General features: G+C 39.4%; 1 protein-coding gene across 1 annotated transcript in view; it reads left to right on the top strand.

Annotated features, from left to right (window-relative positions):
- Nucleotides 1-13,159, top strand: part of HECW1 (HECT, C2 and WW domain containing E3 ubiquitin protein ligase 1) — a 253,204-nt gene that overhangs the window by 29,280 nt on the left and 210,765 nt on the right. The window contains exon 3 of the mRNA XM_060019836.1: nt 6,766-6,860. Coding sequence (XP_059875819.1) covers nt 6,766-6,860 — 95 coding nt within the window. The remainder of the gene's footprint in view (nt 1-6,765; nt 6,861-13,159) is intronic.

The following is a 13,159-nucleotide window of genomic DNA, read 5'->3' as shown; positions in this document are numbered from 1 at the left end:
ATTACTTTAATGAGAATTTTACTACAAAAGATATCATCTGAGAACCAAATAGAAACACCATGTCTTTCAGGGCTGTTTATAGGAGAGCAAAGTTTTTTTTGGTAAAACTTAATATGGCTTATACACTTATATAATGTTTTTCTTTTGAATGAGGTATTGGATTCAAGTTGCTGAGATTAAATGTAACGGAACAAACGTGTGTAAAAGGTGACTGCTTCATTTTGGATTTGGTCTAAAACCAGGGCCCCCTGTGTGAGGAGCTTTAAAGCTCTACCTTAATGAGATCTAGCAGGCAATATCAACTTTAAATTAAAATACCTTTCCGATGTTATATCTTTACATATGTAGTAGAATCTGCAATGTTAGATGCCTTGTCAATGCACTGACAAGTGCATTCCGTTTGTTAAGAAGCCCTTCACCCTTCCTTTTGTTTTGATCAAAAGTCACAGCCTTTCTCTAAGCTGCTTATTTCTTAAAACCCATTTAATTCATATTTTTAAATAAAAAACCAAGTACAAGTGAACATACGGCCATGTAGGATAGACTGGGAGGACCTCAGGTTTTATACCATTAATGTTGATTATTTCTTTGAAAGAACTGCTCTTGCTGTTTCCTCTTACTGAAGCTAAATGTTCTTCAGACTCAAAAGTTAATTTATGTCTTATTATTGCATTGCTTCTTGATCTTTTTGATCATTTGAAGATATTGTACTTTCCATTACTCCTTCTAGATTACTACTGAAACTGTTTCTTTCACAGTGATGATAGCTTCTTGAGTTAAAATTGGGTTTCCTGGATTTGGGGATGTGGTTTACATTTGTCTCACGTCTATTTTGCAAATGAAATATTCATAGACTTACGTTCATTGTTCTTGCTAAAGAATGTTACTTACATAGATACTTTGGTTCCTTTTACACAAATAAGTGATTCACAGTGGAAGACATTTCGCTAATGCAGTGATCCATATGTCTGTCTAGTTTATCAACTCTGATCACACTTCTGTTCATGAGATTTGGGCATTTCTGCACTGCAGACATTGTAACATATGGATAGTTAAAAACTTGCTATGAAGTTCAGATGTTTGTGGTGCTTCAACCTGTGCAATGTCCGGATAGCAACAGGAGTAAGCACCTTATTCTTAACGAATACTTTTACCAGTTGCAGAATTCTCTGTTGACAGTTATTTTCTTTCGGCACTTTGAAGCTGTCATTCCTTTCCCTTCCATTGTTTCTGTTTATGTTGAGAAGTCATCTGTCAGTCTAACTGTTGCTCCTGTGAAGGTAACCTAGCTCTTTTCTTCATTGGCTGATGAAGTGATCATTTTTCTTCTTTTTTGAACTTTTACAGTGATGTCTGGTTGCTGTGTTCTTTCTGGATTCATAGGGCTTTTTGTATCTATAGCTTGATGTCTTTCATAACTTTTGGAGAATTTTTAACTTTAGCACCACTGTCTCTCTCTTCTCTTTTTGGATTACAATTTACAGGTATTTTAGACCACCCCCTAGTATCACATATGTTTACTATTTCTCTTCAATATTTTATATGCTTTTTCTCTGCATGCCTTATTCTGGATTTCTTTTTCTGACCTATGTTCCAGTTTCCTAAGTTTTCTCCTGTATTTTGTTAAATCTGCTTTAAACCCACCCATGGAGTACACTATTTCAAAATTGTAGTTTTACAGATCCAGAATTTTCTGTTTTGTTCTTTTATAGAGTCTTCATTATTTGCTGATATTTTCAATCTTATATTTTATTTCTTTGAATGCTTTAAATATATGATCATTAAAGCTTGTGTCTGATAACTCCGATATCTGAAAACCCTATAAGTCTATTTATAGTGCCTGGTCTTTCTATTGGTATTTTTACCAGTAGAAAAATACTCTGCATGTGCCTGATCAATTTTAGTTGAAAACTGGACACTGTACATGAAAACTTATGGAGATAATTTGAGGCTTAGAATGGGTTCTTTTCCTGCTGAGAGGATCTGCATTTCCTTCTGGGCTATACCTAGCAATCCAGAATAACCTCAATTGAATTTCAAGACTTAAAATGATTTGAAGGGCCAGGGCTGGTGTATTTCTCTGGTATCTGTTCTGCTGTTCAGGGCTCCAACTTGAATTGTGAAGGACTTAGCAGAGTCCTCCTCTTTGGCAGGCTCTGAACTCTTTAAGTTTTTATCCCCTTAGCCCTGCAAGTCTGTCGAAAGTTCTTTTCACCTTCCCAGCCTCTCAGTGCATTTTTCTGGAATCAACACAGCCCCCCCACCAAGGGAAACAGCAGAAGTTTTCTTCTTCTGGATCTTGTCTTCAGTATTTTCCATTGTCTTGCTAGGTCTCTGATGTCCTCAGGCTAGGATTTCCAGTTTTAGGAGGAAACAATTACTGGATTCCTAATAAAATTTGAATTTGAGATAAACAGTGAATACTTTTTTTAGTTTTTTGTCCATTGTAATAATTGGGACAGACTTATACTGAAAACTTATTCCCTGTTTATCTGAAACTCAAATTTAAGTGGGTGTCCTGTATTTTATCCAGCAATCCTACTTCAGGCAGATTTATTTCCATATTTTTCCAGCTTGTCTAGATGTTCTCTGAATTACCTAGTACATCATCACTCAAAGTGGAAGTTCACTTTTGCTAGCTGGTCAACAATCTAGCATTATTAAAAAAATTTTTTTAGAGACAAATTACCAAATGAAAAGTTAATATGTTTGCTGAAATCCTAGCTGCCATGAACTACATGTGTGACCTTGTATGAGTGGCCTTACATTTTGGCCTCATTTTCCTTAGATGTAAAATAAGAATGATAGATGACATTTATTGAGGCCTTGTTATATGCCAAGTATTGTGCTAAGCACTTTTTTAAAAGGTTAATAATAATTACCTGTACTTCACAGGGATTTTGTGAGGGCCAAATTAGAAAATAGTATGAATGGTCTGGTGCATACTAAGAGCTAATTAACTGTTAAGACCAATTTGTTATAATTTTTAAACTAAATCAAATATTACACTTACACCAGGGCTACTACCATCATTACATACTGATGTCTCAAGTGCTACAACAGGCCTACTAATCCCTAAAAAATGGAGAGGAAGAAAAACGATAGTTTTCTTGTTTCTTTAAGTGATACTATAAGTAAAGTGAAACAGTCTATACTTTTTGAATACATGCCCACCCCATAAAAATTACAGTTGTAAACACACAAATTTGTAGAGGTAGAAACTTCAGTATCATTCCACTTTGTGAATGAGCTGGTCACTCGTGCCCAAATCTGAAAACAAATCATGTGCCAGGCAAAAGCAACCAAAACGTGATAAGGAGATCTATTGCAGGTCCACCATTAATCCACGAGATTTTAAGATGTCAACCTCTTCCTCTGGAAGGGCAAGGACTACACCCATTGGTGAGTGGAGTAGGGGCTGGATTTCCACCCCCTACTCACCCCTCAGTTGGACAACTTTATGTAGGACATGCCTGAACAACTATACAAGACAGTTCTGTTGACGGTAAATGAATATACGATGAAGAAGGGCAGCTCTTATGTGTTGACTACTTCATGCATACTAGGCTTCACCCATTATTCCATTTGCTGTGTACAACAGTCATACATGAAACAATACATACGAAGCTGGCAATGGTATCACCATTCTACATTAAATCTAAGACCCAGAGAGTCTATATAACTTACTCTGTTAATGACGGGCAAGTCAAGAACTGGACTTACATCGATTTGTTCCCACATTCCTACTCTTTCCTTAGATCACTGTGCCTTCCTAAACTTCTGTTACTACATACATAATGACTCAAATAAACAATAAAAACTATTATAACAGAGATGCCTTGTGTTCAGACTTTGAGGGGATTTTTGAATTATTATCATTTTAACTAGAAAAGCAGAGGAAGATAGAACTACCTACCATAGGTCTCCTTAGATGAAGTATCTGAAATAATAACCAACAACCTTCTAATATTTCTTGGCCTTTGAACCTTGATACTTTTCTCAGAGGCAGCAGTAATAGCGAAAATGTAGCAATGTCTTTATCTATACTTGAATCTATTCCAAAAGTTATGTAATATTAGGCCATAGAAAATTCTCTGTGAAGAATTAGGACCCACCAGGACACTGTACCTGCTCCTGGGTTAACAGTAAGGCAGTGGAGTCAATCAAATGAAACCAGTAGTTCATCAGTCATTTTTTAACAGGCATTTATAGAGAATCCCTACGCTACATGACACCGGAAATATAAAGATAAATAATATTTAGTCTCCTTCTTCTGCAAAAACTCAGTGTGGGGCTAATCAAACAGACCAGTTGAATGTAACTGTCACCAAAGTAGCGTGGAGTTTTGCGAGGTGAAGTAATCTTAATCCATACCACAAATCACTTGTATATTATATTTTTGCATGTGTTTTAACATTTGTGGGTGACTTCCCTTCAAAGCCCATCCCTAAATAAGAAATTTTAAATAATTTAATATCTCTTTCAAGACTAAATAGGGAATCATTTTAAATTACAGTTTATAATATAATTACAATTATTTAGATTAAATAAAAGGAAGATCCATTAATAATCAAGTTGCTAAATACTGGAACAGACTCTTAAAAAGCTTAGGAAAAAAATACAACCTTTGCCAGTGATTTTGCAGAAAAAGATTACAATACTTTGAAGGTTTCCATGCATTCTTGGCTCTAAACATGAACTGACCTGCTCACCTAGCAAAAGGATTCAATACAAGACTGTCTATAATTTCCCTGACCTTTTTACTCCAAGGCACTGGAATAATTTTCTTTGACAGGAAAGCTAGTACTGCCTTTCCAGGATACCTGTTATATATAATTTCCTTCTGTGCAACTAAACTTGAGGTGAGGTCATTCGGTCCCTCCATGCCGATCTCACTGGCACCTACAGGCAGAGTAACTCGTATTCTGAACTGCACTGACTCGGTGTGGTTACCTGGCCATATAGCTCGCTGCTCATGGTCCCCGCATGATCCCTAACCTACAAGATACCTGCCTCTCAGGCTGAGACAGTAGTAGATCTAGGTCTGTAGACCTAGTGTGGGGTGCCTTGGAGAATATGGAACTAAGTTATAAGATTGTCCACCAAGAGCTTAAAAGGCAATCACAGATATGCAAAATCACTGCAGGGAAAGAATGAAGGGAGGAAACAAAAAGTACTGATATATGTAAAGTAAGAATATGTCCACTAAAAGGTAAACACCCAGACATCATCCAGGCAGTGGGAAGTCTTAACAACTACAATTCAATCGATTAAAAAAAAAAACCTAAATACAAATGTCTAATTAAGATCTGATAAACCATGTTTAATCTCACTAGTAAATAGATGATATAAAAATGAGATGCTATCTTAGAGATGATCAGAGTTACATTTTCTGGTGGAAGTACACAGCGCTTTTTGGAAAGCAGTTTGGCCACAGGAAGGGAGAATCCTTAAAATAGTCCTATCTTCTAAGGAAGAATATTGCAATTCTCGTATCATTTATATGATATATAGAAAGAAACCTTTCCACGTTAGCTAGGTTTAGGTTCAACTACATATAATAGAAAATCCAAAATAACAACAGCAAACAACATAACTGTGATCTACGAGCAAGGCTACAAAACGTAGTTCTTTATCTGGGCATTACCACCCAAAATAAAATTGAGATTCAGTCATTAAGGAGGAAAGGGAGAATGAGTTTTGATAGAGAAGTAGCAATTTTTGCTCCATTATCCTAGAGAGCAAACTTGAACTTAAAAATAATTTTCAAAAAGACATTAATTTTAAGGGAAAAATCCCAAATTTCCAAGATCAGGGAAGTATTTCCAAGTTACAGATTGATTCAATGATTCCATAGAACAAGCAATGTTATTTACAAAGTTTGGAATTAGTAGTTGAAAATGCTTATTTAATAATGTTGATTTCAAAAAAAGATTAAAATTCATTATTAAAGTTCATACACTCAAGTATGCAAAAAAAAACCCGTAGAAGATTTTTTTATACTTTTCTGCATTGTCCATATTTTCCGTAATGAACATTAAAATGCTTGCTAAGAAAATTGTAGACATTAGTTATAAAAACATTATAATTGGAGACAAATTCCCACATTTGAGAACCAGGACCTCTAACTGGAGATTCCTCATGTTGTTCCAAACAAAATTAATGTAAGGGACTAAGACAAAGCCTGGTAAGTTTTTCAAATTTAAAGAAGAACATGCTATAAACAGTAAATTGGGAAAAGGAGGTCACCTTCCAATGAACCAAACTCAGGTTGGCCACAGATTCTTTTCTGTACAAAATGCCAAAAAGTTACGGAGTTTCAGCATTATTGTCTAGTCATCATCATCAGAAAATATGGCTCTCATCCGTGTATTTCCATAACTTCTCAGAGTCTTCCTTCAGATCACCAAGATGCTAATCACAGTGAATTCAATAACAGAAGAAACAGATTGGTACCACCTGAAATCTTAGAACTGAGAGTTTAAAAGCAATAACTTCTGATGGGATAGGATGGATGCTGAGAAGTCTACATGATGGATTTAACTTGGGTACAAAATGCTAAAACCAAAACAATTTTGGATGATGGATTTTCAGAAAGAAGTTGGACCTGTTCATGAAGCCACCAGTGAAGCAGGGTTACCAGGTGTGGCTGCCTGACTCATGGGAGGAATTGGGTAGAAGTTCCTGGGGGAGTCCTCTCTGGCCATGGCTTCTCTTCCTGGATTATACCCTACTTCTCAGTACCATTTTATTTTTGTCTTTCAGCTGAAACTAAGATCTGCTTCAAATACTACCATGGAGTGAGTGGAGCCTTGCGAGCCACCACCCCCAGTGTCACCGTCAAAAACTCAGCAGCTCCTGTAAGTCCTGTGTCCTCCTCTTTGGTCAGAACTAACTCTGGCGCTTCTTTACTTTCCTGCTCTGTTCGTATGTTTTAGTGTGTGTGTGTGTTGGGCGTAGGGGTGTGCACACACATATGGAGATATGTTGATAGATTATAAATAGGTAGACAGACAGACAGATAGAAACGCATCTCAAAATCCTGAAGAGGAATGAGATCCGAAGTAAACTTATTAGAAGGCACACATACCACTCGTTGTTAGAGAAATGTCAGGCTTCAGTAGATAGCCAGATATTTCTAATAGACTCATGCGTAATAGCAGTGAATGATAAGTCTCTTTGGGACACATTTTTTTTTTAATTCCTTGGTGTTAAGTATTTGAATTTCTGTATATTTCAAATTTTTTAGGCTTTTAAGTAAATTTCTGGAATAGAATTTATGATTTTAGACTGATTTTAGTCATAGGATTATAAGATGACAGACCTAGAAAAGACTAGAATCTCTGATCCTTTTTTTTCTTTATATAAATGAGGAAAGTGTGCCCAAGGAACTCAAGTAATGTACCTAGGGTCACACAGTTAGCTAGCTGTAGATCAGGCATTTAAATCACACCTTCTGTTCCCTACTTTGTGGCTCTGCTTAGTTCTATGGTGATAAATGCCATCTTTTCCTCAATTACAGCTAGTTTTTACCTCTGTTGTGCTTCTTACCTTAGTTCTCAATACATCAGATGAGGCTAGCTGAAATCTCCTTACAAACGGCATTCCTTTTCCTTTCATGTAACTTAAAAATGACTGACTTGGGGAGGCTGAACAAAAACCACTGAAGACTTTGTCACGCTAGTGTAAGTAAAAAAGATTTGGGTCTTTCTCCTATGTAAAAAAGAGAGAGAGAGAGAAAAGGAAGAAAGAGAGAAATTCAAATGAAATGTGAATGATTCAGAAAGAATTTCGGCTCTAAAAGATACTATTTGCTGTTTCACAAGTCATTTCTTCCATGTGCTGAAGAGGATTGTATTGAGTCCTTGGTGGGAGGAGTAAGACAAACAGGCTTGAGGACCAGGAACCCATCTGCTTCCATTCTTGCAGATGGAGCAGAACTGGACACCGGGCTGGGGCAGAAGGAGGGTGGGAGTGGACAGGGCTTCCCGTGAGGGGACACACAGCAGGAGGGGCAGGGAGAAGCAAGGGAGGTGCCAGACACACTTTTCCCTGACCCCACCATTTCTCCCTACGCTCTCCCTGCAAACTGGAATGTGATGTCTGTCATTTTACTGGGTGGGTCAGGACTCTGAGTGTGAGAATCTGAGGAAGTATCCCCAGAGTGCCAGACCCCCATTTCCAGACGCATTTGTAAGGTCCATCTTCCAAAGAGCGTACACAGAAAAGCTGAAGCATGTTGCCAGCTGTTCAGGCAGGAGCGAGGGCTAAATGGAGGCAGTGAAGCTGGGTCTGAATTGAACCAGAGGCGAGGTGGATTGAGGTGGACAAAGCAGGAATGCACTGAACACACAAGAGAGAAGGAAGAGGCTGGAAGTGGAGTCTAGGTGGTGCAGACGCAGGCTTGCAGCTTTCCCCTGGCAGGCTTGGCCGGGGCAGAGGGTAATCTTCCCACTGCCTCATCGGTGATGAGTCCTGTGGCAGAAGAGAGCATGCATTTTCCTGCAAGAGAGTATTTTAACGTGCATTTGGGTTCTGTAATAGTTAAACTCTTGGTGGACGTTATCGTTCTGTACCATGGTGTACTTTTCAAAGGCATTTTACTTGCAGTATTCTAGGTGATTCACAGCACAGCTGTGAGACAGGCGGGAAGCATTTTTTGGTTAAGTGACCATGGGCTATATGCTAGTGGAGCTTAATTAAATCTAGCCTTTGCTTTCTGCAACTCAGTTCAGTGACTGATATAATCTAGCAGACTTCCAGGTTGAATAAGCCTTTGCAGTTTGGTATGGGAGTTAAGCTCACTGTTTCTAAGCAGAAATGGCTGTTCAAGTTTTCCAAAATCAACTTGTCAATAAACTTGGAGTATCCATGCTTAAATTAGGATGTCTGGTGCTGCACTAATCTCTTATGAAGAGTTGTTTCTCTATGGCCACAATATCACGTCCCGAAAGTCATTGTGTGAGTTTGTGGCACTATGCTAAAACCGTAATTCTTTGAAAAGGAAGGAAAAGATTCCCATTTTCCTTTAGTATAACGAGCACTTCAATGCTTTGAGCAGAACAGGGTCTCTGTTGTGTGTTTCTTTTCTCATTTCCCTTTATCTTTTGCCTTTGTTCTACTGACATCTGTTGAGGTCCCTGTGATAAAAAGAGGTTGTCATTTATCTTTCAGAGGCTCTCATTTATTTATTAGTCTTAATTGTATATCAGAATCTGTGATGAGGAAGGGTCATAGAGGTCCATGTCATATAAGCTGCGTCATAGAGAAGGCATAGTTATTCTGTTATAAATGATAATACTGTCTGAAATGTCCAGTACTGGAGTATGAAAACCCACTGTGCTGTGTGCAGAGAAATCAGTGAGTTGGTGCCTGCAACCCCTGGGAAGGCTTTCAGAGGAGATGGTGTGCAGGCTGAGTCAGCCAGCACGAATAAGAAGCACTTTGCCAGGTTTGGAAGGGAAGTAAGGCCCAGCCTGGACAGCATGTGCAAGATCACAGGGGTATGAAATGTCACAGGCCTGGTGGGGAACAGACCTAATTGTGTCAGGTCTAAAGAACATATAACTTACTTCATTTTCTCCATATATCACCCTGCTTTTGTTTTTCATGGATTTTGTATCTTACTGGGAGCACTTAGCATATGCTTTATATTTTTCTTCTATTTTCTGTAGAAAATCATTTTCAAAAGTAAGCTCTTCCTCTCAATATTTTTGTCCAGGCTCTCTTCCCTTTGTGCTTCAAAGTCTCTGAATAAGCCTCTGATAGTTTTCTCCCCTCTCCATTTATACATCAAGGGACAGAAATCTATGCATAAATAGTCCTCAGCTCAGTGCACTTTCCACTGTGTGAGCCTTCAAGCTTCTCCCTCCAGGTCTGTGTCTCGACAGGAGGTTTATACATCCGCCCTTCCCTCTGTGGGACCATCACACATCCTCTGATAGGTGGGCATCTTCTGGATGGGATGAGGGCGCTCCCTCTGCCTGCTGGGTTCTCCCATAGTGCGGAGACTCAGACGCATCCGTAGCTGTTCTCAGTATAAGTTCAAAGTCCTGAGCCTCGTTTCCAAGACTTGCTCTGAGGAGCAATCACTTGGCAGTGCAGTGGCCACCACATTTCCCTTGCCCCCAGCAGTGCTGAGACCTGGGGACTAGACCTCTGGACACAGAAAATAGGTGGCTGTTGGAGCGATGACACCTGCAAGCCCAGGGGGCGGGGCCCAAGGAGCGGGGGAGAGACCACTAGAGTGAGGGGGCAGGCAGAGGATGGAATGTTCCTACCTTCTCTGGGGCCAAGTGTTGAGGGTCCCCCAGATTGAGAGGCCAGACCATGTGTAGCCCAAGAATGTATCTCTTACTCTGTCTTCACCAATGTTAAAAATTGTGGAAATCCCTTCAGGATTTCATTATGCTGGATGTTTCTTGTCCTTACTTCACATTGCTATTGTCTATCTATTTACATAGTCTGTACTTCTAGAAATTGGAAGTGAACGTTTCAAGTTTTTCTTCTTCTTCCACCATTTTCATCTAGTGTCTCTGAAACCAAGCTTTTGATAATAATTGAACAGCATAAAGTTCAAAGTAAAGTTCTCTGCCAAAACTTGAAATATCTTTCTGTGAGTTCATGTTCACAGATTCATTTGCTTTGTCAGACCCCTAAGCAAAGGTAGAGTCGATATTCTCAAAAAAAAAAGCAACTCAATAGGACATTTCCTTGGGAATGTAGGTTAAATCCATACTCTAAGGTAGGATCAGGTCAGGATTTTCCTCCACAGATAGTCTGGGTCTCCTGCGACAGACAAATAGGTGATCAAACTCTAAGTTATTAAGGTTGTCAATAGTAATATTTGTCTTGAGAGTTTTAAAAGCAGACCTTTCAAAACGTATTTTAAATCATAATAAAACAGCTGTGGAACAGCTAACTTAAAGTTATGAAACCAGCTAGAAAACACTCGACAAAATTAGTTGCAGAATTAATTCACAGGTGACTGATGTGACCAGCCATCTAGAATTGTTAGAACATAAGCCAGTGAATTTGGAAGGCACCTGGGTTTTGTAATAAATGATCTTGTGCCCTTGTATTTGGCAGAGATTAAGTGGCAAGACCTGTTGCCAATGGAAGGTGCTCTTGGTGACCATCAATCACAATGTATCATCCATTGGGGATGAAGGTCTCCCAATTTACCAAAAGGGTCCCCTTCATCCTGTGTGTCCACATAGAGTCTCAACTTCACCCCAAAATGTGTCAAGAGGGAGAATCAAAAAAATTCATGAAGGAGCAGAGAGTTTATCTTCTCTTTTTAACAGGGACGCACTGTACTACTCTAGGGAAGGGGGCCCCAGCATTGAGATCCTCCAGAGACTGGCCAGTGATCTTCACAGCCCCCGAGTCAGAGACAGCCTTAAACAAACTTCTGGACAGAAGCATTTCCTAACAGTTATTTTTTCACCATTTCAGTTTTTAATCAGTTATGCTATGTGAAGAATCGCCTCTACACAAGGAAAGAGGAACTTGAGGAAAGTTTAGATCCATTTTCCTTAAATCATCAGACAACAGTGCCTCGTGAGGATTTAGTCAGAATCAAGCCTTTCGTGATCTCACCAGATTCATGCCATACAATCATATCATATTCTTAAATCTGCCCTCATTTCCAGTCCTGATCTGGAAACCTGGTCCCATGACATTTTGGGAAGATGACATGATATTTTTTTTATGACTTGGATTTTGTAATAGCCATAGGAGCCTTTTATGAACTTATTCTGTTTTGCCTGTTGCCTCACCAACACATTCATGATTTATTTTTTGCAGCATGTCAAACCAGGCACTAAAAAGGAACTTCATCGGCGATCCTATGATAAGACAAAAGTCTAGGACTCAGTCCCTAATATTCTGAAAATTGGTTTCTGAATGAAATAATCCGTTACACTAAGACTGCAAGAAGTCTGAAGCAATTGCACAGTATAATATTCTAATTTTTCATTTCTTTCTTTCGTGTATATTTCTGTTGGACTTTCCTTAGGGGAGAATTTAAGGGAATATTTCGATTTGTAGAAGCTATTAATCATATGCTACAGATGAAACATGATCAGTGTAAAGTCAAGTGCTTAAGCTAGAATTGCACACATGATTTATTTACATGCAAGGGATCAGTGTTGCCCAGACATTTACTGGTGAGCCTTAGCATGGTTTTGTGAGGCAGTATTTGACAAGCTCTCCGGGCTATTGTAGCTTTAAATTCTGTCTCCATTCCACAAAGCCACGGGTGGAATGGGAATGGAGTTTCTAAGGGGGATAGAGAGGTTGACAGATATTGACAGAACATATAATTTCTTCTAGCTGAGAATCCACAGCCCCATTTCATCTCACTCCTAATTTAGCAAAGTGATTTCTGGTGCTCAGAGTCTCCTGCCTCTGATCCTCTTCCCCCAGGACCCACTCCCACCTCCTCAGCACCTACCCGCCTGCCAGTACATGCAGTCCTCTGATTCCCCCACTTTGGAGGTCTGCTTAGCAATAGTTATTTCGTGCATCTTTGTGTAGCCTGTGGCTTCAATAATTTTTTTTAGTAAATATGTGTGAGTGAGCTCCTCTGTGCTAATGACTAGGTATAGAAAACTGAACAAGATAAACCCCCATCCTCATGAAGCCACCTGCCTGGGATGGGACAAGTGAGTAGTGGGGAGACAGATGAGAAAAGAGGCAATGACAAAGGACTCTTCCATGTGCCATGTTAGTGGACCTATAGGACACTTTGGGAAGAGCAAGGATGGGCAGGCCCAGAACATGATGGAGGGCTTTCTAGATGGAATAAACCCAGTCATCTGCACACCATAGCCGTGATTCCTGATCAAGCCCTTTATTTCGTCTATGCCAGTTTAACCCAGGGTGTGGGGATCTGCTATTCACATGTGTAGCTTCAGCAAGAGTCCCTTGAGGTTTTGATTAAACTAAAGCAGGGTGATATTTAGATACTTGTATTTTGGTTAACACATCAGATGGACTCACTCTTCCAAAAGAGAAAGAAGCGGAAGGGAAGTCACTGCCACAACAGGCATCCTCTCTTGGAGGATTTACCCAGGCCCTGCCCACAGTCACCCCTCCCTAAGAGGCACCCCAGAAGTTCAGATCCCATCCTGGCCCAAGATTAAGAAATTTGTTC

Source organism: Delphinus delphis, chromosome 9 (genome assembly GCF_949987515.2).
Source record: "Delphinus delphis chromosome 9, mDelDel1.2, whole genome shotgun sequence".
NCBI classification, from domain to species: Eukaryota; Metazoa; Chordata; class Mammalia; order Artiodactyla; family Delphinidae; genus Delphinus; species Delphinus delphis.
This window is presented reverse-complemented; position numbering and strand designations above follow the sequence as displayed.